This window comes from Electrophorus electricus, chromosome 6, assembly GCF_041902795.1.
Source record: "Electrophorus electricus isolate QZ-2024a chromosome 6, ASM4190279v1, whole genome shotgun sequence".
Taxonomy (NCBI): domain Eukaryota; kingdom Metazoa; phylum Chordata; class Actinopteri; order Gymnotiformes; family Gymnotidae; genus Electrophorus; species Electrophorus electricus.
The window spans coordinates 27,572,292-27,600,170 of NC_137502.1; the positions used below are offsets into that span (position 1 = coordinate 27,572,292).

Genomic DNA, 27,879 nt, shown 5'->3' on the forward strand with positions numbered 1-27,879 from the left:
ATCTGTGTTGACACGAAGAGCGCTGCGCGTGCGTCTATGTCCGAGAGCATCTTAGTAACGTTCATCAGATTTTAACGTTCACGCTTTGCATATGGAAAACCAGCTAGCCAGCGACATCGTAGGGAAATAACATTTTAACTTTCTGCGTTCGTCGAAAGTTAGTTTGTCTAAAACTGGTCAGTTTGTTAGTTAGATGACGCTAACTTAACTTACCTAGGTTAGTTGGTTCTAACTAGTTGCGCCTAGAAGCTCCGTGTCTGTAGTTAGCCAACTTCGCTAACCCTAACCCTAACCCTAATCCTAATCCGGGTATCGAGTTACAGATCTGTATGCGAGTCAGAAAGATTGTAGCTGTGTGAGTACGCGGTGAGGGCACGACAGCACAGCACTATGATTTTATTGTTGAATTCGGATACAGGCTCACCGTAGCGTTTCTGTATTTGGAAACAGCGGCGAGGTACACTGAAAGATCCGAGGACAGAGGCGGTGGTTTGCTTGTTTGTGGAGTTGTTTTCCCTGTTTGTGGGGTTGTTTTCCTTGTTTGTGGGGTTGATTTCCCTGTTTGTGGGGTTGATTTCCCTGTTCGTGGGGGTGTTTTACCTGTCTGTGGGGGTTGGGATGATTGAGAGGGTATTTAAATGTCTGCCTGTATATTTGGCCCGTGAGCTAGCTAATGGTAGCTAGTTCGGTGTCTGTTAGAAGTGTTGGCGCTGGAGCTGGAGCAGCTTCGCTGGGGAGTGTGGCGATGTTCAGGGTGCTGTGTGACACCGTTGGCTAACTAGCTAACCGAACAGTCTTATCCATCGTTTCCAGTTCACCAGGTGGGCTGTTGGCCGTGCATTGCTGGATTATAGAGCCAGCGACTTACTTGGTGTTGTATGAGCCGATGGACTAGTTTAGCAACAGCAAACGGTGGCTAGCAAGAGGCGCTTGCGATATTTACTGGCCATCCGAGAGCACGTCTACATCTGCATGGCTTTGTGCCACTCCGATAGTTAATCCATGTTTAAAGAAAAACATTTAAAACCCAAACAAGCTTCGGAAGAAGGAAGACGGATGAACGGCAGTCTGGAGGGCATCACTGCAGCGGTGGCCAACATGAAATCTGACCGAGGTAAACAGTTTTATCCACACTCAACATCTCGCTACGTTTTCGCACGTTATTTCCTTAGTTGTGGCGTTCTAGACTGGAAATGGGGCTCATTTAGTCTGCGTTTGGTGTTCGTCAGCACCACTGTCTGGTTTTGGTAGACAAGTGCCATCAGTCTGCTGAGCGACACCGATCAAGGAGAAATCATGGATCATAAAGGGAAGTGCGAGGTGCCTGGGATTTCTGTGTTTCCATCGAATATAGTTGTTAAGTGCTTGACGTGGTTTCTAAGAAGGTACAATCTCTTGCACATTAAATGTTTGGCCATTTATTTTTTACCAAAAAATGCATTAGCGAGCAGATAGCAGCGTCCTCTAAAGACTGGAAAGGAACAAAGCGTCCTAGATGATGTTATTGTCGCTACACAGCGACCCCAGCGATCAGCTGAGCTGCACTGCGTGGAGTGCAGAGTGTTTGCCTTCCCCCACCATCTCTCTCTCTCTCTCTCTCTCTCTCTCTCTCTCTCTCTCTCTCCCCCCCCCCACCACCTTTCTCTCTCTCTCTCTCTCTCTCTCTCTCTCTGCCTCTAGGGCCCTTGCTTTATGTTTGATGTAAGCTATCAACATGCACTTTCTTGCTTCTTTGTGATTCATCATTCTAAACACTGCACAATGCCTTCTTTGCTTGTTCCTGCTGTCTGAAGCACCTCATCTTGTAAGCAGGGCCTTCACGTGCTGGGTGCTGCATATTTTTCTTTGTTTGTGGTTGGTTTTAGGAAGCGTGTTTAAAGAATAACTTTTTCGGTTTCTGTGATTAAATCATTGAGGATCAGTCGAGAAACACAGTGTCTTTGTGTAGAGACTGAGATATTTCTGTTACTTAGTCTTTTCGATCACTGACGTCACAGTACAGATTAACTTAATCTTCGATGCCAGTTTGGTTCTTTTCACTGGCTTTAAGGAGAATAAAAACTTGATGTGGAAGTTAATTCTGATACCATGCTAGATTTGACATTCAGAGCATAAGTGTACCTGTGCTCTGGTTGAAGTCCCAGTGACTGCAGTGACTGTTTAGTAGTGATTTAGCACATGGTGTGCTTTCACATGGTGTGCATGTGCTGCCCCAACCAGACCTTCCACAGAGTACCCCAGGTCTGCCCTTCCACTCACTGCTGTGACATGGTGCTTCTTTTTGCTATTGTTATTGAGAACATAATGTTCCACTGATGGAAACAGCAGACAGTTCCAGCCCCCCCCCCCCCCCCCCCACACACTCACTTCCTAGCCCCTCTGCTTTTCATAACTTTTTTGCTTTGTTTTTGTTGTATCCAGAAACTTCACACTAATTTGACATGCCTGTCCACAAAGAGCCCTCATTCAGTACACTCCCTGAGGGAGGCAGGATGGCTGGCAGGCCAGTTCTGAGGCTGATATGGTAATGATGTTTGTTTGAGCCACAGATCACAAGCGACAGGCTGACGCTCATGAGAAATGCCAACATGTAATACAATGACGAGGTCTCCGTCCTCTGGAGTCCCACCTCGGATCCAAAAATCAATTCAGTGAGGGTGAACTCCAATAATCAGCTCCAGTTTGAGCCTGTAAACAATGCAGTTTTTTCTCAACACCACTGATTCAGCAGGACGCTTGTTTAATCACTAAAGTTTCTTGTTCAGTGGACTCGGTCACTTTGTCTCTTCTTGTTGTTTTTGAGGATTCAATGGCAGACTATGAGCTCATAAAATGTTCAGCCCTCATTCTTGGAACAATGGAGTGTCTTTGACAGTGAATTAATGCTCCCAACATTCATGTGTGTGTGTGTGTGTGTAGGGAGAGAGAGAATGAGTGTTTGTGGGTGTGTGTTACTGGAGCTCTGAGGTATGAATGCCATGTGGAACTGTGTACAGTGCTCCACTGAGTGATGAGGTCATTGCCAGTCAGAGCTGGATGGAACCAAGTCAGCTGTTAGTTTCTGGGTGGAGTTTTTGGGCATAGTTTAAGATTTATGTTTTTCTGCTGTTTGTTTTGGTCTCTTCCCTAAGAATAATCCCTGAAACACACACACACACACCCTGCTTTATGAGTTGAGTTACCTGTGTTTAACAGCTGCTTACATATAAAAAAAATGTTCTTTTTGAACATATGGTTTTGAGGTTTGAACATATAGTTTTGAGGAAAGTGTAGCAATTTCTGTTGCTAGCCATAATTTTGGTTCCTGACACTCTTCAGATACAAAGCCCTAGTTTGAATTCAAAGGTGAACTGCCAGTCTAAACGAGGAAGGGCATCTTCACAAAGGTGTGTGGCCAGTATTTGCAGTCTAATGCTGACATGTTTCCATTCTAGCAGCCTGGTTTAGGGTTGCAGAACACGTTTTGTTTGACGTGACGTTAGCACCCTGCCCAAAGCTCAGAATGAGTCCTGCTTTTGCTCTCCGCTTTAAGCTCTTTAAACACATAAGCACTCGCATGTGCGCACACGGAGTAGAAATTCTGCTGTAATATTTAGAGAACTGAAGATTTAGCTGTGTAGACTCGTGAGAGCCTTTTGGAGGAGTTGTGGCAGGAATGATTTTCCTTATGGTCAGCGTTGACACTGGACCGCGAGCTGCTGCTGGCCCTGAGACGCATGACCCTGCACTGAGGAGCAGAGAAGAAGAGCCAGGGACACACCTGCTGGCTGAACCTGGACTGTTAAAAGGAGCTCCAGTCTGGACACTCTAAGTTCCTGCTAGTGGACAGGGCTGAGCTGAGTGGGCTCCATCGTCCCAGTAACGCTGTTGTGTAATAATCATATAATTAACTGGAACATGGGGCTCAACCCCTGCCCCCACCCCTCGCGTGCTCTCTCTCACTCTCTTTTTCTTTCCCAGGAGCAGGGACCATGGGTGACATCACTTCCTGTGTGGCAGCAATCTTTGCTGTCAGCTCTTTTGGGCACTAGGCTGTCGCCTACTGGCTTCTCCCTCCCTCTGTTCTCAAAACAGTTTCTCACCCTTCTTTGCTGTGCAGAGCAAGGCCAGGGCTGGGAAAACTGACCACAGATCAGTCCCGGCACCGGCACTGAGCTGCCTCTCACGTGGGGAGCCACGTTCACAGATGAAGAGCCATCTGGGCCTGTTGGTTCTGGCACTCTAGGAGGCAAAGGCCCACTGTGCCGGGCTTTTATTAGAATCCACGTGACCAGGTAGAGACCTGCCCCACCAGAGCTCCCACACTCTCCTAAAATACCAGCCTGGTCACACCTCAGTAGGGAGCAGGGTTGTCATTGTGCTTTTATAGAGTGTTCTACCATGTTGAGCATCTGTGGGTGTTTGTAGACCTATCTGTAAGTGTTTGTAGGCCTGTCTAAATGTTTAGCTTTGAGTAGTCTTCCTCATGGGAAATGACCTGTACTGCTAAAGGAGTGAATGTGTAGTAAACACACTGTTTCTCCATTGAGTGGTATGTGGTTGTGCCTTTTTGATTCACAAATGACTGAAGTTACTTTTAAATGCTATCTATTTAGTCACTGTGGGACTGGAGCCGTCTGGGGTAGAGACCACATCACACCTGATTCAATTCCTTAATTAATGATGAGTTTGAATTTTTGTCAGTAAGGCAGAGGAAACCCTAAACCTCGTTAGCACATTCCTGCTGGCTGCAGAGCAAGAACCCTCGCGAGGGGTGTTATGGCTTCACGTGTACTAAACCCTAACCCGTGAGGGGTGTTATGTCTTCACGTGTCCTAATCCCTAACCTGTGAGGGGTGTTGCAGCTTCACGTGTCCTAAACCCTAAATCGTGAAGTGCGTTATGGCTTCACGTGTCCCAAACCGTGAGGTCCATGAGGCTGTGCAGTTCCTGAACTGTAGTGAGGAGTGCTTTTGGCTGTGTGGGTCCTGTCTGGTGGTTTTGCTGACCTGTTTTGGCTCCTTTGTTCTGGGCAGCTGTTTTGACTTGCTGAATGGAGAAAGAAGCTTTCAGTCAAGTTCCACTGAACTTGGGCTCTCATCACGTGAGGCCGGTTCCAGGAATGCTGGGAACGTGTGGTTATCCACCTACTTTTCATAAAGGAAGATTGATTCGGCATGTCCTCTCATGCAGTTTGGAGTCATGTTTGGCTGGGGGCAGGAGACATGGGGGTGGTTCCCTTCCTCTGTGCTGACCAAAACAATACCTCGGTGTCAATGCTATGTTCCACAAAAGAAAAAGCTTTGTCAAATTAAGCAAGTTTATTTTAAAAGCATCTTGAGGGATTAGACTTGCGGTATCTCCCCCTCCCCCACACCCATCCCCGCCGCCAGAGAGCCACTTTTGGGTGACTCTTCTGCTGGCAGCTGTAGCTCCACCCATTTTTTTCTCTTTAGACATGTTTTCTGAGGACCACGCATGTTTCCTGGATGAGGAGCACAGTGGGACGCAGGGATCCTAAACGTGTGTGTAGAAAGGCTGAGTTAGCGGTTATGGAAAACTGTCTTCTAAATAAAACACAGTTTTAACACAGTTTCCAGTGGGGCCACCCCTACAATGGGCCATAGTGCTCTAGAATCTGTTTGGGAAGTGTGTGGTTGCATTCTGGAGCGTGGGATGTGTAGGATGGGGACACGGGATTTGTTTGGACATAGCTCTGTATGCATACGCTGGAAGGCATAAGGAGGCCCGATCAGCTATTCTGTGGTCCAGCCTTTGACTGGTGCGTCTCCCCTGAGCATTTGACCCCTCTGCCATTGATCTGTTGACAAACTTGCCTAATCTGTTAGCAGGCATGCTATCTTGCTAGAGCAAGCCCAGGGAAGGAGTCATGAATGGTCGATTACCCTGGAGAGCCTTCGTTGTGCCCTTCAGTCCTGTTCCGTCTGCTTGTGAGTCATTGTTCCGGTCATCGTTCTGGTGTGTTTTGGCGGATGTACTAAGACTGGCGTACTGTGGCGGGTGTATATGTTCCGCTGCTCTGGAGAGCTGCAGCTTGTCTGTCTGCTGAGTTCTTCCAAAGGTGACTGTGAGCATGGAGCCTCTGTCAACAGGAGTCTTCACACAGGTAAACGCTGAGCTGGTCTCATCTTAATACATGCATGCACATGCGCGCCCACACACAGATCCTAATCATGTGCAGTGGAAAAAGGACACAGTTACACACACACACGCACACACACACAAACACACACGCAAGCACGCCTGTACTTAAGTGGAGCTGAAATGATTGTGGACTTTTCAGCCACTGACAACAGGTGATTTAGCAGGTGATCTAAGTCTGTCACTTAGAAGCACCAACAGAGGCTGGATTAGTTTTAGAGAAGAGTCAGTGACAGGGCGGAGCAAGGCCCGTGAGGGGGCGGGCCTGGTACCCTGGGTGGATTGCTGCCTCTGCACACAATTGCTAAGGATCGTGTGTGTGTGTGTGTGTGTGTGTGTGTTAGCAAGATCTGCTCTAAAAGAGCAGAGGTCATAGGTCAGGCTGACCTGACTGTTAACTGAAGTTGTGCAATCAGTGTTTCAACAGGGGTGTCTTCTTTCCACACCCACAAGCCAGAGGGTCAGCAGATTGAAAGAAAACAGGTGTGTCATTAGGTCAAAATGGATGTCATCACGCTCCAAAAGTGACATTAAACAGCACAAACAAAGCAAATCACAGCAGTGCTTTCATTTAAGACTTAAGCTTCATAGATTGTTGATGGATTGGCACATGTGTGGTTCTGTGTGTGTGTGTGTGTGTGTGTGTTTGAGGCTTCAGAAAGGGTGGGAGTCAAGGGGTGAAGAAAAGAAAAGGCTAGAAACACTTGGGTTCCAAACTCCAGTGTCATATGCAGTCAGGAGTACTGGTCACCCACCCGAATAACTGCCATTATTAAAAACATTTAACCATGATTAGTACGTCTTACAGTAGTACATGGGACACTAGTGTGTGTCACTATGCAGAAAGCGCATGATCACACAGATACTTGTGACTTGTCAGGCTGACTGTGATCTACGGGCTCTCTCAGCGCACTGATCCACTCTAACCCTGACCCTGTACACCACGTGAACCCAGCTCAGCTGCACTCACTCCTCTCTTCCTCTTTTCTTCTTATGATCTTCTCTCTCCCGTATCTCCACCAGCCCCCCCCCCCCCCCCCCGTCTCTTTCACTCACTCTAAATAAATGTCCAGAGTGATTTAATTTGCAGAGCCTGATTTCCCATGGTGCCTTTCAGATGAGTCGCAGGTCGCCAGGGTGAAGCCACTGTAGCTCATTTGGTTTGGATCCTGTTAGCATGATGGCTGTAGTCAACTCCACCTTCTGTTGTTAGGCTCTCAGGAGGGGCTGGTTCTCCTACCAGGCCTGCGCTCCAGGTCGCGATCCACAGTGTGTGGTGAACCTAAGCCCTCCTCCGAGCCTAGTGCAGTAACCACTGCCCTGTCCCCGTCTGCTTTCTCTGTTCAGAGGTTGATGGACTGTGTGTGAATGGGAGTCCAGGGAGTTAACGCTCTAAAAGGCCATTATTAAAAACCCTTTAGCGCTCAGAGCACTAGTGTCCTATCGCCGTCTATCCTACTGTGAGTACTTTAATTGTTTTAACATATGAAACATTAAACTGATACATGCTTTGGTAAGGGGGGTGGAGGGAGGAGGTGTTGAGGCTGTGTTCAGGACGCTGGAGTGCAGGGTGATAGAGGTGGGTAGTTACACACGCGTGTAAACTCCATACCAAGCCCGAGAGTGCCCCCCACACTCCCTCAATTCACGATGATGTGTTTAATTACGTAAACTTCTTTTTGTGTCTTTCTCCAACCTCTGGCTTATGAGCGAGAGTTCATCAATGTGATTAAATGCAGGAGGTGAGAGGCATGGCTGAAATAAGCCTGTCTGACGCAATCCATTTTTCCCTATATTAACTGTTTTGTGTGTGTATGTATGCAAAATAAAGTAAGTCAGCCATTGGACATCCGTAGCCTATACAGCAACTGATTAACTCTGAGCAGGGCGACGGTTTGTTTTGTCTCTGTGTGTCTTTCTTTCTCTGCCTTTGGCCCACAGACAGGAAACGGGGTCCTCCAGTTCTGGCAGGAGGCCTCTGTCCAATCAGAGTACAGAGCTTGTTGCTATGTGAATCTGGAGTCTGCCCCTCTTTTTAGCTGAGAGCGGAAAGTTTTGGGAGGTGAGACGGCTTTGTTTTGCAAACCCATGGTGGAGTCTTTCAATAGGCTGAGGGAGGGGTAACTGAGGGAGGGGTACTTTGAAATTCTGTTACCAGAGTTTTTCATTTAAAAGTTCAGTTAAATAGAATATCAAAACATGTAAAACTGTCTCTTGACTGTCCCATTAGACCTGAAGTCAGTAAGTATCCAAACTTGGTGCTTTGTTTGAGGTTTGCCTAAAACAAGGTAGTGTGTATGTGTGTGTAACATATCAGCCTGAACAGAAATTGCTCTGTGGACTGCAGTGTAATGGCCTCTTTGTGTTTCTGTATTTACTATGTGAACAAAGTCTTAGTGGCAGCCAGCTGGAATTACTGAACCCCACCTCGTTCACAGAGTCTGAGAGGCCAGGATGGTCTGTACAGGACAATCTGACACACACAATCTCTCTCTCTCTCTCTCTCTCTCTCTCTCTCTCTCTCTCTCTCTCTCTCTCAGACACACAAACTCACACTCTCTCATACCCTCACTCACACATGTACTCCTGACACACGTTCTCCCATACTCAATCATGCACACAATACACACACTCTCACACAACACACACACACAAAATGCAGGCTGGTGGCAGGTCTTGTAGTGAGTTCCTAGTCACAGCCTGTTTCCAGAGGTAATTATAGACATCTATTTAGGTCGCCCAGTGAAGTTTCTGCTTTTTCTCTGTTAGCTGCAGTCTCAATGTCTTTCTCGCTCTCTCTCTCTCTCTCTCTCTCTCTCATTTTATTCTCCGTCTGTCTCTATCTTTCAGTTTGTTTGTCTCTTATTTTCTCTTGCACAAACTGTGTGTGTGTGTGTGGAGACAGTTGGGTGGATGACAGTCTCACACGATTAGGATTTATTGCCCTCAGAAAAGGGAACTTCAAACCCAGTTGTAATGGTTGCAGCTAAAGAAGTGTGAAAGGTCACCTGCTGTCCTACAGAGGTCAACTCCAGCAGTACACTGATGGACCCTTGTATCCTGGAGTGCATGTGATGTGCAGTAGATGAGGGCTAGACCAGTGGTCTGCAGATGTTGAGCCAGGTTTGGCATGGGGAAGCCTTGGTGAACACTGGGCCCTTCATGCCTGGTAAACTGGTGAAGCTGGTGCTCTTACTGGGAGTCAGGCCTGCATGCCTCACTACTAACAGCTCATGTGGGACTTGGTGCATTTCCGTGACAGTGTACCATACAACCCTGTGGGTGGAGTGTCCTCAGCTCGCTGTCTCTCTCTCACACACACACACACACACACACACACACACACACACACACACACACACACACACATATTGCAGTACTGCTGCTCTGCTTTCCACTGAGTGACTTCTGACATCATGCTGTCAGACCATCATCAGCTAAGGACTCTACATTTTCTCTCTCTCTCTCTCTCTCTCTCTCTCTCTCTCTCCCCCTTCCTCCCCTGGCTAGCAGCTGCAGTGAAGCTGAAGTCACCTTCTGTGATTGTGAGACAGAGAGAGCAGTCAGTGCTCACAGATGGAGTGTCCACTGTTCCTCCACTACTGTAGTTCCCCACTGCCGCTCGGCATCGCCAGGACAGCAGGTCTGGGCATTCTGGGCTTTTGCGACCACATGAGCTGAAGAGAGCTGTGTCCACCGTCTTGGACATGCGCTGGTGTCTTATCCGGTGCTCAGCCACACAACTTGCAAAAGGTGTGGGAGTGTGTTTGAACACAGTCTCTGCTGGAGTGCTGGTGCTCTCAAAATCCTACTACATGGTTCTAGAGCTCTAGAAAAACTCCTACAAGGCCCGAGAGCTCTAAAACAACTCCTGTTATGGTTCTAGAGTTTTAGAATAACGCAGAATGCTGAATTCTCAAGTTTTAGACATGGACGCAGTTAGCTGAACTTTTCTGAACATTCATGAAGTTGATTAACTTTTTCTCAGTATGGGTGCGCAGGTAGAGAACTCTGTGCTGTTTAGCTGGATTATTCTCGGGTCTGGATCCAATCACAGGGCAATTGGTTTGGGCTACATCTGCTTCTTGTACCTTAGGGCTTAGCGTTAGGGGTCAGGGTTAGGTTTAGGCTGAGCTGTGTGGTACAATCAGACCAGAACATGGAAAAGACGGCCAAGTAGGAGTTCCTCCACTGGCGCCCACTATAATAATCTGATCTGGCCAGTTTGGCTGTGTTTGAATGGAGTCTTTCCCAAGCTGAGCAGTGAAGCTAATCATTAATTTTTTCAGAGGTTCATTGTGTGTTTGTGTGTGTGTGTGTGTGCACATGTTTAGATGGGCAGAGTGATGTTGGACCAAACCCAGTGAGAGAAAAGAAAAACTGCCCAGTCTCTTTGTGAGTAATTTTAGATTTATATTTAGACAAACACACACACACACACTTCAGGTACGGTTTATGTTTGTATGTGCGCGTTTGTTTATAAAAGTAATTGACGTCCCTAGGCAACCTTTCTGTTTGTCATCTGAGACAGGCTGAGGTCAGAGTTGGTGTTTCACATTGGGCAGCCTATTGATGGCTACGGCCCTTCTGGACTGACCTGTTTTGGCTGTGAGCACCTTTGTCCACACTGGTCATTAATAGCACATACGGTTTCTGCTGACAGACACAAGCGGCAAGCAGAAAACCGCACCATAAATCTTAGCAGCACACCCCACACTCCATCCCTCTCTCTCTCTCTAGGGGTTTTTCTGCTCGTTGGTGTTTCACTGTGGCACCTTTATCATTCTCCACAAGGTTCCCCTCATGTTTCCCACCACATTATGCACATCATGATAAGGTCACTGCATATGGATGTGTGACACAGATACGTACACGTACGTACACGTACGTACACGTTTTAAAGTAATCCCTGTATTTCCACAGTATACTAGTTTAATGGTATCTTGAACTCTAACCTACTGTACTGGCTAGGATACATTTATGAGTACATTTACTGGTGGTAGCTCAATGATTAAGCTACTGTACTAGCAATCAGAAGGTTACCAGTTCAAGTCCCACCACTGCCAAATTGCCACTGTTGGGCCCTTGAACAAGACCCTTAACCCTCAATTACTCAAGTTGTGTTCAGTCATAATTGTAAGTTGCTTTGGATAAAAGTGTCTGTTGTTGTGGTTGTGTAGGAGTTGAGTCAGGCTGCAGATGGAATGTGTTACACACACCTCGAATGCTGTCTGCATCTGATGAAATGTGCTACATACATGCCTCAAATGCCCTCTGCATAATTTGCCCTGCACCTTGTAATGTAGAATGTGTAAGCAGGTTTGCTTTAGGGTGAGGGGAGTTTGTCCGACTGGGCCCGTGGAGCACCGACCCAGGATGCTTTGGTGCAGGCTGGCTCATTCACTGATGGCACAGAGCACAGCGGTGCCGCTTGGTTCCAACCAGGCCCAGGAGCTGGTAATCGGCCCGATCTCATTATGGCCCGCATGGCATAGGAGCATAATGGACTTTCTCTGCAGAACTGTGTGACACAGGGCTTCTCCCTGTACCCGACTGTACCTGACGGGCAGCCAGCTGACACAGGTTCTGTATGCAGAGTAATGTTGCTCTGGATGGTGGCGAAACCCTAACCCCATCTAAAACAGTCTCCTCATGTAAACATGAAAACGGCCCTCACAGTGAAGAGGACTGTATAAGTGACGTGGGATTATTGTAGGTTCGGTTCAGCGATCCTTGCAGCAACACTTCCTGTGTAGGTCTAGACCACAGAATCTGCACAAGGTCTATATTACAACAAACATAAGTAATATTTTTCTGTTTTTGTAAGACCTTTGGATATTTGTCCAAACTGTCAACATTGGTAAACTGGAAGTAATACATTTGACTCTGAACCTGCATGTGTCGACAGCAGCCAAACAAGGCAGGGTGACCTTTAATCCAGTGTCTACTTCAGCTGTGTTTAGTCCTGTCTTTACTGAACCCATTGCTCCTGTGACCAGATGATGAGCTCCCACACAGTGACATAATTAGAAACCACATATGAAGATGTTCTTGAACACAGTCCTTTTCCCCAGTCATCTGGTGATGTTGTCTACATGCATGTCTCAACAAACGGTTTGGTTACAGTCAGTGCAAATGTAAATAAGTCATTTAGAGATTTCAGATGTAGCTTTTCAATACTAATTCTCATGCCTATAGTTTATAGTCTTTGATGTCAAGACACATTTATTTATATAGCACATTTAAAAACAGTTACACTTGACTAAAGTGCTGCAATATTACAAGTTAAAGGGAAAAAAAAACAACTCTGTAGCTCCGCCCTTTTCCCCTTCAGCATGTATGGAGATTGGCTAGCGGGACTGCCATTCTAATGTTGTGTGACTTCTGTTTGTAGTTAGAAAGCACAAAGTTGCTCTCTTATCATGGTAGAACATTTAGCTTTGCTCCTGGTGTGTGTGTATGTGTGGGGGGCACATGTTGCTGCACCAGCTGATCTTCTAGGAGCTGGAGTGTGAGTAATACACACACACACACACACACACGTTCATGCACAGCTAATAATAATGTTTTCATCCTGTGCTGTGATTGCTAAGTTGATTTTCCTTATATAAGAGGTACTTTCCAGTCTCAGGCATTAGACCTACTCCTTGACCCTGTGCTAGAGTGGTGCTGGTGTCGTAGAGAAAATGGTTCTTGGTAAAGTTTGCACACCTGCTCTCGGAGAGAAGGAGTACTGCAGATATGAACGAGTACTTTATCATCAGTCACTCAGCAGGACACACCTGTAGATGCACTTGTGTTGGGCCATGTTTGTGTGAGAAAGAGGAAAAGTAGAATGTCCCTGTGAGATCTGTTCAACCTGATGCAAATGAGCTTTGGTTTCTTGTCTCCTCATTCGGTTAGGAGTTGGGGTTGGGTTAGGAGATGTTTGTTGAGCTCTGTGTGATGGCAGTACAGCAGAGGGCAAAAAAGGAGAGAGAAGCTTCCTGTGTCTGTGTGTGTCTGTGTGTGTGTGTGTGTGTGTGTTTGGCTGACACATTCCCCCACATCCAGCTTTCTTTTCTTCCTCTCCTCCTGTTAGTTACCTTTCCACTAGATGACCCACAGCCCGGAGGGGATGTACCACTGCCTGCAGGGTAGGGGGGTCCTCACTACATTCTCTACTCACTCAGACTCCTACCTCGCTCACTCTTTTTTCTTTTTCTCTGTCAAAGCTGTCTTTCTTTACTCTCCTCTTCTCTCTTGTTCTTGCTTTTTGTTTTTCACTTTCTTATTCTCGCTCCCCCTCTCCGTACAGCTGGTAGCCTCTTCCCCAGCCCTCGGCCCTGCCTCCACCCCTCCTCTCGCTTGTGTTTCATGAGTAAGGAGCATGTGGGAGGAGTTCCCTTTAAGAATGTGTGTGACTGTCCTGCCTGACACTCTCTCTCTCACACACACACTCTGCCTCCCTCACACACGCATGCAATTGCGACCCCCACAGCTCACAATGATGCCAAGAGCACAATAAACAAAACACAAACGCACATACATAAACACACACTAGACACACACATACGTTATTATGGAGCAGTACGCTACAGAACATGATCTCATACAGTACTCATGACACACACACATGCACATACACACAGGCACACACAGGCACACACACACACACACACACACACACACAGACCAGACACACACACAGTCTCAGCTAAGAACATGCTCTTTTCTAAGGTTTCAGCCAAGAGAATAGTGATTAAATTACGACTAAACCAAATGAACAGTAATAAACATGATCTGTTGCTCTGGTTCTTTAAGTACAGTCATGTGAGATTTCTGTACTCAAGTCACGCGAGATTCATGTCAGCTGATCACTCTGGACGAGGTTTCTTCTACACGTGTCCTGGCCCCACCTCCCCTACCTCACAGGATTGGCAGCAGCTTTACACAGATCTGATTGGGCAGAACAGCTGTAGCCCTGCCTGTTAGACTGAAGGAGCTTTGCTGTGCTATTTCTCCTTGTGCTGGGGAATCTGTCACAGAGGGCAGCGATGTCGTCATGGAAACCACAGCAACAAAACGAGATACACAGAGCAGAACAGCAAGGGAAATAAAATCAAGAAATACCATTACATTTGCATAATTCAAATAATGTAAATGCATGAGAAGGTTAAAATAAGGTTTAAATGCAGGGATTTTTTTCAAAGTCTCCAGTTGCAAAGTTTTTAACGCTTATATCGTAAATGAAATGACTCTTCTAGCACTGAAGGTGTTGGGGCTTTTGGGACAGTGTCCATTATGGAGGAGGAGTAGAGGAACAGGTGCGCTCGTCCACTAAATAACCCGTGAGCCAGAGAGCAGCGTTGCTAGTTGCGTGGAGTTGAACTTCCGCACTAACTCGTGAGACACAGTCATCTGTTTCCAGCAGTTACAGCTATTGATGCAACCCTTGGCATGGACCTTTGACTGGTGTAATTTGGTGGCAGGGTAATTTTGCCCTTCTGCTCTGTTCTGAGGAGGGGTGTGAGCAGGTGGATCTGGCCCTGGACCAATGTGCAGTGGCACTGACCTCCTGCTGAGCATTTTAGCATGGCACTGACACTGTACTGAAAAAAAAGAAGCAAGCTGGTTTGAAGATTACAGGCTGCTGTATCAACGTAGACACAGACCAGTTCATTTACTAACTTATTTAACACAGAAAATCCACTCCGGCTGATACCAGGAGCCTTGGTTTTCTAAATGTAAATACACATCCTTTCAAAATACAGTGTAAATAGTGCATACAGTGCACCAACACATAAGGTGTGAAGTACATATGATGACTCATCCAACAGCTCAGTCAAAAGTAGCAGGCCCCAGTGAGAGTAGTGACACGAATGCTGCTCATTAGCACCCCCTAGAGGCAATGCTGGGTTTTGTGCGCTATCTGTTAGTTCTGAACAGTGTTTCTATCTCTTGGACAAGAAGGCTCAGCTGTTCATGGTGTTCACCACTAGCAACTGCACCCACATAACTGTGCAAGAGGTCAGCACTCACTCACTCACTCACTCACTCACTCACTCACTCACTCACTCACTCACTCACTCTCACTTTTCCAGAAGTGTGTAATACTTCTTACAGGACCCTGGGCTCGCGGCTGGACTTCATATGGCACACATTCTAATGGGAGGCATGCTAATGAGGGCTCAGTATGAGTGCGCTGACGAGGGCTTTGCCTGATGACGGGGTTCAGTACACTCAAACAGCCCTTCCCAATGGCTCCCAGACCCACTACTCATCACACAGGGTCTGCGGATCGGTTTTAAAACAGCCAGCCTGAGATGAGGGGCTTACATGACCTCATATGACCTTGCTGCAGTCAGAACTGAGAGAAACAATATTAGGTGGCCAGCTGTCCGCTGGGCTCTGCTTTCGGTCAAACCGATCATCACAAAAGGACGCTGATATTTCTCTGTTTTGATTTAAAATGAGACACTGTGTTTGTCGCTGTGCCATGTCAGCAGTGACCCCAGTAAGGAGGAATGCTGTGTTTTCCTGCAGTGATGTGTGAGTTTTTATTCCTGTTGTAGTACTGCTGGTAGAAGCTCATTTTAGTCAGGTAGTGCATGCAGCCTCCCCTGTGAGGACCAGCTGAAGTTTGGCAGCTAAAATTAATGCCAGAAAGGTGGAACTGCAAAAGTGCTCACGTTCATGCTCAGTAAGAGGTGCCTATGTCTGTGTGTATCTGTGTATGCGTTGGGTGTGAGAGAAGGGCTTAGTGTAGTTCTTTAACTCATGACTGAGTGGCAAAGTTGGACCAAACAGCCCTTTGTCTTTGGAAAGCTATACCTCACCAAAACAGACCAAGCTGCACATTACCTGTGAGGTCTGTGTTCTGCCACTCATCAGAGAATTCCAGCTAGCAGTTTCTGCACTCTGCCATGAAAGCAGAGTGGTGACTCATGACAGCGTTCTGCACAGAGGTCAGGAGACATGAACAACCTTATATTCCCTTCCTGGCAAGCCGAGTTTGCTTCCGTAGCGTACCGTGACGCCCCACGCTGGGCGTGAGTTCTGTGCATTTTGGTACACTTGACAATTTGTGACTCGGGCCACGGCGATGTGCTATAGTGAAACACTTCCTGCTCCTGGGGAGAGTCCATATGATTGGGTACTCTGTATGATCAAACACTGACACAGACTCAGTCAGTCTGATTTATTAGGGAAAGGACACACTGATGCCAAGAACTCTTTAAATTCAAGCCTCAGGCAGGAAAGGTGATCAGCAATCACAGCGAATGACACAGCTGTGATTCCCTTTTCCTCCTGCACTCTGATCCAGTTCTCAATCCTGTCTGACCAGGGTTTTTTGGCAGTGCTGGTTTCCTGCTTTTCAGTGGGGTCAGGGTCAGGCTTGGGGCCAGACACATCCAATCTGATAGGGTCATGCCACCGTGACTGTTTTCTGTGTTTTATGGGTTAAAGTTAGGGGTGGGGGGGTGGTGAACGACGGTTTGCTTAAGGATTTGTGGGTGAGGCTTTTTGGGTGAGGCTATGTGGTTGAGGTGGTGTGTATGCTTGCAAAGCGTGCACATTACCAAAGACAGCCGGCTCATACTGAATGGCAGCTGCTTTGAGTCGTGATGTTGGGCTGTGCTCAAGCAGTGAAGTCAACTGGTGTGGGTGGGTGGGTGTGTGTGGAAACAGCAGATTCTCAACCAGTAACTGAGTGGAAGGTTGTTATGGCATTTCAGCTGCGTACAGTTGTGTTGACAGATAATATCTCAATTTAATCTTCCTGATTGAGCTCTTAGTTCAGCCACCAATTCTCCCACCAGTCATTTCATGAGTCTGGGAGAGCATAAACGTACCTGGCAGTGTGCAGCTGACACTTTGTTAAGTGCAGATATGCGGGCACGGCAAATGTACACGAGCGGCTAAATGACTTTAGTGCCCATATTCGTGTTTCTGGCCATGTCTGAGTGTGCGTACTGGCTCTGCTCTCACCATGAAGATGAACGTCCATCTGTTCCTCATTTACCTGTGGAACCTTCCTGTCCTATTGTTCACTCTGCTCCTCTGTGTGTTTCCTTCTCCAGAAGCGGTGGAGGAATTCTTCGAATACGACGCAGAAGAGTTCCTGGTGTCCCTCACGCTCCTGATCACAGAGGGCCGCACACCAGAATGTTCCGTGAAGGGTCGCACCGAGGGCTTGCACTGTCCTCCTGCCCAGACAGGCACTCCCGTGCTCTCCAAACATGAGTGCAATGACAAACTGCCACAGGTGGGCAGCGATTGCTTTGATGGCGCAGTACTCACCGCACACATCAGGGGGCGCCATCAGCCCTGGAGATATCCACTGAACATTCCTAGATTCATGCTCTGTACTAATTGGCTAAAAGGTTTGGGGACCTGCGCTAAGAAACATCAGCTTGTGTGTGGAGAGGGGAGAGAACTCCCAGCCCTGAGCAGCACTGTTAGCACTTTTAGCACTGCTGCTATGAAACAGCTTTTAGATAGGCAGGCACACTGTAAGGTTTATGAGAAACTCTGCCCTCAAATTAAGGCAGCACTACACTGAGGTGGACGGAGTTGCATCCAGCTCTAAACCACCTTAAATTGTCCACTGCAGTACATAGCTGTGTGAACACCAGGTATCTGCTGAGCTCAGAGTTGTCCTTGTTTGTTTGTGTTTGTTGTTTTAACAGTGTCGTCAGGCACGGCGGACAAGGTCAGAGGTCATGTTGCTATGGCGGAATCACATCCCGATCATGATCGAAGTGATGCTTCTCCCTGACTGTTGTTATAGCGATGAGGGCCTGGCAACGGATGGCACAGATCTGAATGACCCGGCAATAAAGCAGGACGCTTTGCTGCTGGAGAGATGGACACTACAGCCTGTACCCAGACAGTAAGACACACACACACACACACACACACACACACACACACACACACACACATAATACACCCATGTATAAGGGTATATACACACGCATTCTATGTCACACTATTTTTAGTGTTCTCTATTACACTGCATTTTACTATTACATGTGCTATTCCCACACCTAGTCCAAACACTCATGTAAAAAAAATACTTTCCAAATAAATGTTCGAATTAAACCACAAATCTGCCACAAATTCTCACCACAGCAAAGGTCTACAGCACACCTGCCTGTGTCCTGCTCCATTCCATGTCTTGAACATTTGTTGCCCACCGATTCGTAATTCTCTATGTGTGTATATTATATATAGTGTGTGTGTGTATACATACATATATATATGTGTGTGTGTGTGTGTGTGTGTGTGTGTGTGTATACACACACACACACACACACACACACACTTGTACAGGTACTTTACAATCCACCCATTCATATACACACATGGTGTGCATGAACACACATGTATACACCCACTCACACTCGTCACACATTCATGTCAGCACAAGGCAGCATTGCAGATGCTCACACAGATCTATATATAAACACTTTTATCACAGGCATTCCACATTCCTTCATCAGACAGAAAACACTGTCTGTCTTTCTATAATTCTGGTGTTCTCACGAGGTTAGAAACATCATTAAAATTCCCAGACACAGTGACAGAAGTTTGTGTGTGTGTGTGTGTTTTACAGGAGTGGTGATCGGTTTATTGAAGAGAAGACTCTTCTGTTGGCCGTACGCTCGTATGTTTTCTTCTCACAGCTGAGCGCCTGGCTCAGTGCTTCCCATGGCATCGTTCCCAGAAACATCCTCTACAGGTAACGTGTGTGCGCGTGCGTGTGGTGTGTATATACATTTGTACATAAGTGTTCTAAAGCTAAACCCTTGCGAGTGTAGGAGTGCTGAAAAACGTTCTGTTGATGTGTTTATTTATGGTGTGTGTGTGTGTGTGTGTGTGTGTGCACACACCCCTCTCCTTTGTCTGTTCTGTCTCAGAATAAGTGCAGCAGATGAGGGCCTGATCTGGAACTTCTCCCAGACTCCCTCTGAGCACGCCTTCCCCGTGCCCAACGTGTCACACAGCGTGGCTCTGAAGGTGCGTGTGCAGTCCCTGCCACGCCAGCCCAACTACCCTGTGCTGAAGTGCAGTATCCACTCGGGCCTGGCCTTCCTGGGCAAACATGCCCTCAGCCCCACCGAGGGAGCCTTGCGTCGCGCTCAGCCTGTTGGTGAAGCCCCCAAACCCCTGCGTCTCCAGGGTTCCCCTCTCCTGTGTCATCGTCTCCGCTCCATGCCACCACCCTCCTGCAGCAGCTCCTTCAACCCCCACAAGTGCCCCCCACGCCCCGAGTCGCCCCTCCTGCCCGGAAAAGCCGTGAAGTGGCTGTACAGCCGGGCGAACGGCGGCGTGGGCGTGCCGCCGTCTGACACCAATGGCACAGAAAGCTTGGGAAAGGCAGCGGGCAGGGATTCGTCTCCGGCCCGCAGGTTCAAAACGCTCTCCCTTGCAGACTCTGTGTCCCCCGGTCAGAGTCCCCGTCCCAGCTCGGGCGAAACAAATCCCCTGATTGGTTCGCTTCTCCAAGAGAGGCAAGAAGTCATCGCCCGCATCGCCCAGAGGCTGAACTTCTGTGACCCGACTGCACCACACCTCCCAGATGCCCTTTTCACTTCACCCTGCGAACCACCAGTGCCCAAAACGCCCTGGAGCTCTGCTCGGGACGAAGGGCTGTATATGAAGACCAAAGACCCCCCCACTTCCTGTTCTCCACAGGCACATGACCGGACCCGACCAGAGAGCCCAGCCAGCCTGGAGAGGAGCCAGACTTCTCTTTTCCACACGCCGCTTAGCCCCAGGAGCCAGTCTCGATCCGAGCAGGTCGATCCAGCAGAGTCCCGGACCTCGCCCAAGCCGGCGTCCTGCCGTCGGCTGCAGCTGGGCCACCCGGGGGAGGTGCAGGACATCTCGCGCCTGATCCAGGAGCGTCTGCAGCAATCCCATGAGTTCCTGAACTCTCCCTACAAACTGTGTCCCGAGCCGCTGAGCCAGAGAGCCTCTTGCCAGAACCAGAACCACCGGCTGAGCCCCAGCCCCACTAACGGCCACGTCTCTCCGTCTCGCCGGGACTGCGTCTCCGACGTAGCCAATGGCGTCTCCAGCACCGACCCGCTTGTTCACGTGGAGGAGAGGGGGAGGGGCAGCTCACCTGAGACCCAGCACCGCTCCAGGCCAGTGACGGTAGCCCGCTCAAAGCCCACCGAGCCTGGCATGGCTGCAGCCCCTGTGCTGGACCAGCACAGCCACCGACACACACACAGTGCCAAAGCCGAGCCCTGGGGCTCACTCGGCTGGCCCGAAGGCCCCCGCTGTCTGAACGGGGTGGAGGCACCCCAGACCCGAGAGAAACCCCAGGGGAGGCGGGCAGAGAGGCAAGCACAGGATGAGAACAAGGAACCCTGGTCCGGTCTGTGCACTACACCCACCAGCCTACCGCAGTGGTCCCCCAAACCTGACTCCGCCCTCAACAGCAGTGCAGGCACCCCACTGGTGAGTGACCCTCTGGGGATTCCATCCAGGCTACCATAGCAACAGTGTGCCTCACACCCTACGTCACTCAACCTTTCTCTATACTCATAATAGAAAACAGCTTGTTACTAACAGTGAGAAACAGTCATTACCCTAATCACCTAATGCCTGTGCCATGGAGACCAACTTTAATTTGTTTCGAACAACGTTGGCATCAGTTTTTGGTTGGGGTATTTCTTTGTTGGTGACACATGATTTGCTTTGAAGTTTTCCCTTGTGTTTTAAGTCATGTGTTTTTGGCTTTGGGTGTGTTAGTTTGCTTGAAATGGATTTGTTGGTGTGTAGTGATGTCTGCTTCAAAGCAAATGTACAAAGTTCTGTCATTTGAAACCTGTGGAAACTTGCAACACTCCTAAAGCTCATTCCTAGACAGTATTCCTAGTCCAGTCACGCTGCATTGAGAGATTAACATGTATTTTATGATAATCTCATTACAGAGAAGCGCCACCTCCCCACTCAAGCCCTGTAGTAACTGGAAGAAGCAGAACAGGCACTCCATCGACGAGACCACCACCAGAGCCTTCCACCCCTGCACGGGCCTGCCCCTGCTGTCCAGCCCGGTGAGGAAGAGGGAAGCGCAGGCAGGAGAGTGGGGCTATCTGGGAAAGCTTGTTTTGGGGAAAGCTTGTTTTGGGGAAAGGGTTACCATTTGGGTTTGCATTTAGGTGAGGGTTTGGGTTAGGGTAGAGTTTGGGTGAGGGTTTGGGTTAGATTTAAGGTTAGGGTGAGGGTTTGGCTTTGGGTGAAGCTTAAGGGTAGAGTTTGGGTGAGGGTTTGGCTTAGGTATAAGATCAGGGTGAGGGTTAAGGTTTTTATTAATTGTTTGTGGATCATGTGACTCACCTGCCTTCTGCTACTGAGTGACTTCCTGTCTGGTTTGAATGCTGCCCATACTCGCAGGCATAGATCCTGTTGCCGGTAGATACGGGTTATTATAGGCTAGGTCAACCCACATCCTCTTCCTTTTGGTCTTCAGTTGCAGTTATTGTGCATGAGATCTTGTGTGTTTTGCTCCTTGTTATGGCTGGCTGCCTCTCGCTGGCCGGCTGACAGAAACTCTGCTGAGCCTAGACTCGCCTGCCACAAGAGTCAATAACTCATACTGACTTAGTATGACTTACGAACATATTTTGATCACACTCCAGGGTCATTTTAAGCTTTTTAAAACATTTAAATCTGTATTAGGTGGTACAGTGCTTTTATCCTGGTTATGGTACATATGGTATATTTGGACATTGCTTTGCTGATATGGAATAGGTGTCCCTTATGGCAGTCTGCTCAGTCTTCTCTTAGACTGTTATGCCCACATTTCCTGTCTCTCTGCTGCTGGTGCCACCAGCACCAGTCTTGTGCTGTGTCATTATTTTTCAATGTGAGTTATGTCACATTTGACCGCTGTTTCTCCTGTCCTGGCCAGGTTCCACAGAGGAGGAGCCAGACAGGATATTTTGATTTAGACGCTTCGCTGATTCGCTGCAAAGGGGTGCCTTGGGCTGCTAGTAAGAGGTAGGACCCCGCCCCATTCCCTGGCCCCGTCCCCAATGGTCTGTATTTCTCTGTCTGTCTTTCTGCCTTGTGAGATTTGTCACTCCCAATCTTAGCCTTCGGGGGCGAGCCCACTCTAAACTCCAGGCTCTCTGGTTTATATCCAACATCTGAGGAGACATTAGAGTGCTGGGGCTGCACCAGTAACACCACCCTGACCACCCTGGTGCTGTGTTTGTAGAGTGTGTTTGAAGAAATCTGAAGATACAGATGAACCTCAGCAGCTCCTTAGTGCAAGTGCCCCTCCTGCCAGTCTCAGCCTTCTGGGAAACTTTGAGGTACGCACACACACATACATGCAAACACACACACATATGCATGCACTGTTTTGAGTCAACCACACAGTTTTTCCACTGCACTTATTTCATCCTTTTCTCACTCTCACTTGAAACCTGTTACATTCTGTTACATTCTGTTACATTACATTGCATAGTGCTGTTAAGGTCTGTTACTGGTATGTTACTGGTGTGTGTGCGCATGCAGGAGTGTGTCCTTAACTACCGTCTGGAGCCACTAGGCACCGTTGAAGGCTTCACCGCTGAGGTTGGTGCCAGTGGAACCTTCTGCCCCAGTCACATGACCTTCCCGGTGGACGTGTCGTTCTACAGCGTCTCCGATGACAACGCTCCCTCACCCTACATGGTAACAGTGCTATGTATCACCACCTTCACACCCGTCACACACTGCTGAGATATACTGTGTGTTAGGACTTTTTAAGAGGTTTTAAGAAGGGGTTTCTTTTGTGTTGTTTTTGTTTACAAGAGGTGTTTTGAGGTCTAATGGAAGGCTCTACCTAGCTTGGTGTGCCCCTGCTCTAATGCACTTGGGTCAGTTCATCCAAAGCATTCCTGTAGCACTGCAGGTGGACAGGACTCGGGTCGGTTGCTACTGAGCTCATCTGGAATATTTAAACATGAGTAATGATGCTACTGAGCTCATCTGCGGTATTTAAACATGAGTAATGATACTACTGAGCTCATCTGGAGTATTTCATGCCAGTGTGTAATGAAAGCCCTTTCCTCCCATCTACAGGGTGTCATAAATTTGGAGTCCCTGGGTAAAAGGGGCTATCGTGTGCCTCCATCTGGAACCATTCAAGTGGCAAGTATTCATTTTACTGATAATCACTGTGTTCTCTGTAAAAGCTTATGCAAATACTACTTACTACATAATAATACATAGTACATAATACTACTCCAAATAGATGGTCTGTGTCACCTCTTCTTATTCTACTAACCTGTGCCATCTGGTGGCAGAACAGGGGAAAAGCATTTTAGATTTTAGCACAATGGGAATCACACTTTAAAAACGTGTGTATGTATGTGTGTGTGCATATATTTATATATTCAAAAAAGATTTCAGGTGAATAGCTGCAGTGTACTGTAGTAAGAGGTGTAGAGATATTCAAAGTTGAAGTGTAGAGGTCCTTCATCAGCTGTGCAAGCAACATGCTTCTGAATTAGTAGTAGGAGTAGCCAGTTTATGTATGAAAAAGTAGATGTTTAAATCCTCACATCATTTTCCTTACAATCCTCCTGTGTGTTCTGTTTCAGACCTTATTCAACCCCAATAAAACGGTGGTTAAGATGTTTGTGGTGATGTATGATCTGAGGGAGATGCCTGCTGGCCATCAGACATTCCTCAGGCAGAGAACCTTCTCCGTCCCCGTCAAACGTGAATTCAACGGAAACAACAACAAGAAGCCCCTCCCCTTACTGGGCCAGGGACGAACCCTGCGCTACCTCATTCACCTGAGGTATATACACCTGTCTCACTCTACGTAAGCCCCTCTCCCCCTGCGTTCGACGTGTCTCACTCTACGTAAGCCCCTCTCCCCCTGCGTTCGACGTGTCTCACTCTACGTAAGCCCCTCTCCCCCTGCGTTCGACGTGTCTCACTCTACGTAAGCCCCTCTCCCCCTGCGTTCGACGTGTCTCACTCTACGTAAGCCCCTCTCCCCCTGCGTTCGACGTGTCTCACTCTACGTAAGCCCCTCTCCCCCTGCGTTCGACGTGTCTCACTCTACGTAAGCCCCTCTCCCCCTGCGTTCGACGTGTCTCACTCTACGTAAGCCCCTCTCCCCCTGCGTTCGACGTGTCTCACCCTATGTAAGCCCCTCTCCCCCTGCGTTCGACGTGTCTCACCCTACGTAAGCCCCTCTCCCCCTGCGTTCGACGTGTCTCACCCTACGTAAGCCCCTCTCCCCCTGCGTTCGACGTGTCTCACCCTACGTAAGCCCCTCTCCCCCTGCGTTCGACGTGTCTCACCCTACGTAAGCCCCTCTCCCCCTGCGTTCGACGTGTCTCACCCTACGTAAGCCCCTCTCCCCCTGCGTTCGACGTGTCTCACCCTACATGCACCTGCCTTCTTTCCCAGTGCATGTATCATGTAAGCAGGATACTTCTGACAGTGCTGGGCTGTCTGTCTTGCTAGACTTTGGAGTGACTTACTCTTTTAATGTCTTCCTCTTGATGTGTGCCAGGTTCCAGAGCTCAAAATCTGGAAAGATCTACCTCCATCGGGACATCCGTCTTCTGTTCTCACGTAAATCCATGGAAGTGGACAGTGGGGCAGCCTACGAGCTCAAGTCCTTCACAGAGTCGCCAGCCGACCCACCCTTCTCCCCCAGATGCTAATCCAGTCAAGTCTGACCTAATCTGATCTAATTTAATCTCACTCCAGCATAGGGGCCTTACTCAATCAGATTCCCCTCCTCTCCCCCGCCTGTAGTCTGTTTTTTTTTTTTTGGTTTTTTTTTTACCTGCAAGGGAAACAGGGATCCAGGGCCCTTCACACTCCGGCTCAGAGTAGTGTGACAGGGACATATTCCCCCTTAACAAATAATAGTAATATTAGTCACACAAACACACACCCACATGAACAAAACCCAGATCATCAGTCCTTTGGTGTTCCAGCATTTTAAAGCAGTGGACGTTTTGGGCCTTTGGATTTTGTTGCAGTTTTAAGTCTTTTACAGGGATTTGGTGCAGTTTGTTAGAGGGGGTGGAGTTATAGACCATTAAAAAAAAAAAACAACAACCACCACCCTGAAAGAATAAATGACTTTGAATAGAGCACTGTGTACCTCCACCAGAACTGGAAAGGAAAGTAGTATTATTATACTATTAAATTAGTATTATTCTACTATTTCTTTTTTTTGTACTGTTACCGAACCACTTTAATCGGAAGTGTTGCAATAGAAAAAAATCTTAACTAGCTTAGTGTTTACATATTTACTTTGTCAGTTATTTAATATTTAAATTGGTATTTCATTTAATGCACATGTGACGCCTGTCGTGCTCAGCATTATGACGTAGTGCAATATGTTTCAATCATACTGTGTATTTTTGACTTTAATATTCAGATCTGAAATAAAAGAATATATATATATATATATATATATATATATATATATATATATATATATATATATATATAATCTATGAAGTTGTCATTAAACAAGTAAATTTCTCTCATTTTTTACATTAAGTACAAAACAACATGGACAACATTTGCAACTGAGTTTATGATCTTGTGTCACTTATGTACAATAAAACAACATAAATTAAAATTTTGAATGCCTCTGATATCCTGAAAGACTGCAGGACAGTACTCAGCTCCATCCGATCAGGACAAACGTGGATGACATGACGACGCTAACAACTATGGTGCCGTGTACCTGACTGTTGCTAGAGACGATAACTGATGATCTTAGGTGGGCCCAGATGAAGGTTAAACCTAATAAAACTTGAGTAGGAAGGTGGGAGTACTAATACCTTCTATAGTGGAGAAGTTAAGCACTAAATGAAAAAAGCAGTAGTGCTTCTGAAGGACACAATGAAGGTTAATAGCACTGAGAAGTCGTGTTTACCAGGTAAACACACTGATGCCTCCAGTTGGGTTTGCTGCCTTGTATTAGATGGCCACTGACAGCCAAAAAACCACAAATCATAATTTGTGTAATTCTTTATTTTAGTTTTTCATTTTGTACAATCTTTACATTAAACTTACTTTTAAAATGTTAAATATTCTTTATTTAGACTTAATTCATGTGGGCATTTAAAAATAAAACTTATAATACTTTTTTTTATTTGTAAAATGCGGAACAGTAAATGTGGTTTTTTTGCAAGGGCTCAGTTTATGAAATTGATGACTAAAATAGGCTTGGGAGGACTATGAACAAGGCTAGCAGGACATGGCTGGGGCTGCCATGATGTGTTCAATAGTGTAGCTGGTGTGGGAGAGGAGTGCTGGAGCTACTGCTCATGAGATTAGTGGAGGAGTCGAAATGTGCCAAGGTGAGTCGTGAGATGAGATTGTTAGGATCTAAGAGGAGTCATGAGACAAGATTTTTAGGGTCCAAGGTGAGTCATGAGACGAGATTGTCAGGGTGTATGGTGTGTCATGAGATGATTTTGTTGGGGTCTATGGTGTGTCATGAGATGATTTTGTTGGGGTCTATGGTGTGTCGTCAGATGATTTTGTTTCGGTCTATAGTGTGTCATGAGATGATTTTGTTGGGGTCTATGGTGTGTCGTGAGATGATTTTGTTGGGGTCTATGGTGTGTCGTGAGATGATTTTGTTTCGGTCTATAGTGTGTCATGAGATGATTTTGTTGGGTCTATGGTGTGTCATGAGATGATTTTGTTGGGGTCTATGGTGTGTCATGAGATGATTTTGTTGGGTCTATGGTGTGTCATGAGATGATTTTGTTGGGGTCTATGGTGTGTCGTGAGATGATTTTGTTTCGGTCTATGGTGTGTCTTGAGATGATTTTGTTGGGGTCTATGGTGTGTCGTGAGATGATTTTGTTGGGGTCTATGGTGTGTCGTGAGATGATTTTGTTTCGGTGTATGGTGTGTCATGAGATGATTTTGTTTCGGTCTATGGTGTGTCGTGAGATGATTTTGTTGGGGTGTATGGACATGGTGATGGGAGTGGCGGCAGGAATCCAGCAAATCTGACATTTTGTGGCAGTGCAGTCAGCTAAGAGCACGTTGGGCCAGGAATGTGGTAGGGCAACGGCTGCAGAGCAGGGCATGGGTCAGGTGACTCAGAGAAAGCATTTAATAAGGCCACATCACCAGAGAAAGCGCACAATGAATAGTTTTATACTGGGTAAGGCCTTAGTCACCAGGGAGGCTAGTGTGGATTACATCTAAAGAGGTTTTGTATATGACTGGTTTAAGAGTTAGCTTGTAGGGGAGTAAGACCTCACTGTTGAGCCTTTGAGAGGTGTTGTGGGCTTAATTCAGCAAAACACAGATGAATGGAGGTGAAGAGGTTGTGAGCTTGTGGTTTCTGTTGTGAAGTGAGTGGGTTGAGCCCTCTGTGAAATTCTAATGGTTTGGCACAGGATATATGACGTTCTGTGTATAATTACAACAAAGCCGTTTGATTTCAAATGCATTGAACAGAATCCGAATATGGAGCTTGTCATCACAACAAATGTATTGAGACAAAACTGATTGAATACAAGGTCATCTGCTTCTTTATGTCAGCATGCATACAAATGTATGACCACATGACCATGACCACAAATGTATAGCTCAGCATTTGGTGTCTGAAGTTTGTTTCAATTTTGCACTGCAGTTTTGAGGCAGTGAGGCCTCGTCTTCAAATAAACTTGAAATGTCTTTTCCAGTGTCAGTTTACTTTGAAACTATGTTTCTGTTGGGTAATCCCACACATTCGTT

General features: G+C 47.2%; 1 protein-coding gene across 4 annotated transcripts; it reads left to right on the forward strand.

Annotated features, from left to right (window-relative positions):
* Positions 1–27,829, forward strand: atosa (atos homolog A). Of its 4 annotated transcripts, XM_081716223.1 has the most exons (13): positions 2–1,114; positions 10,476–10,536; positions 17,205–17,389; positions 17,814–18,016; positions 18,743–18,868; positions 19,047–20,598; positions 21,075–21,197; positions 22,055–22,143; positions 22,364–22,460; positions 22,666–22,824; positions 23,215–23,283; positions 23,736–23,938; positions 24,665–27,829. In XM_081716223.1, the coding sequence occupies exons 4-13, from the start codon at positions 17,847–17,849 to the stop codon at positions 24,816–24,818; spliced, it is 2,742 nt and encodes a 913-aa protein (XP_081572349.1). In that variant the 5' UTR covers positions 2–1,114; positions 10,476–10,536; positions 17,205–17,389; positions 17,814–17,846; the 3' UTR covers positions 24,819–27,829. The 4 variants fall into 4 exon arrangements, 2 of the variants coding, with proteins under 2 accessions (XP_081572349.1, XP_035381376.2); XM_035525483.2 differs by lacking the exon at positions 10,476–10,536; XR_014124241.1 differs by lacking the exons at positions 10,476–10,536; positions 24,665–27,829 and having other exon boundaries at positions 1–1,114; positions 22,945–23,283; positions 23,736–23,880.
* Positions 27,830–27,879: the final 50 nt, after the last annotated feature.

What these genes read in the sequence shown, in the direction of transcription:
- atosa (XM_035525483.2), top strand. Translation starts at nt 1,003, where the DNA reads ATGTTTAAAGAAAAACATTTAAAACCCAAACAAGCTTCGGAAGAAGGA. An exon ending in CCTTGGGCTGCTAGTAAGAG is followed by an intron (nt 22,144 to 22,363) that starts GTAGGACCCCGC and finishes CTGTGTTTGTAG; the next exon opens with AGTGTGTTTGAAGAAATCTG. An exon ending in CGCTACCTCATTCACCTGAG is followed by an intron (nt 23,939 to 24,664) that starts GTATATACACCT and finishes GATGTGTGCCAG; the next exon opens with GTTCCAGAGCTCAAAATCTG.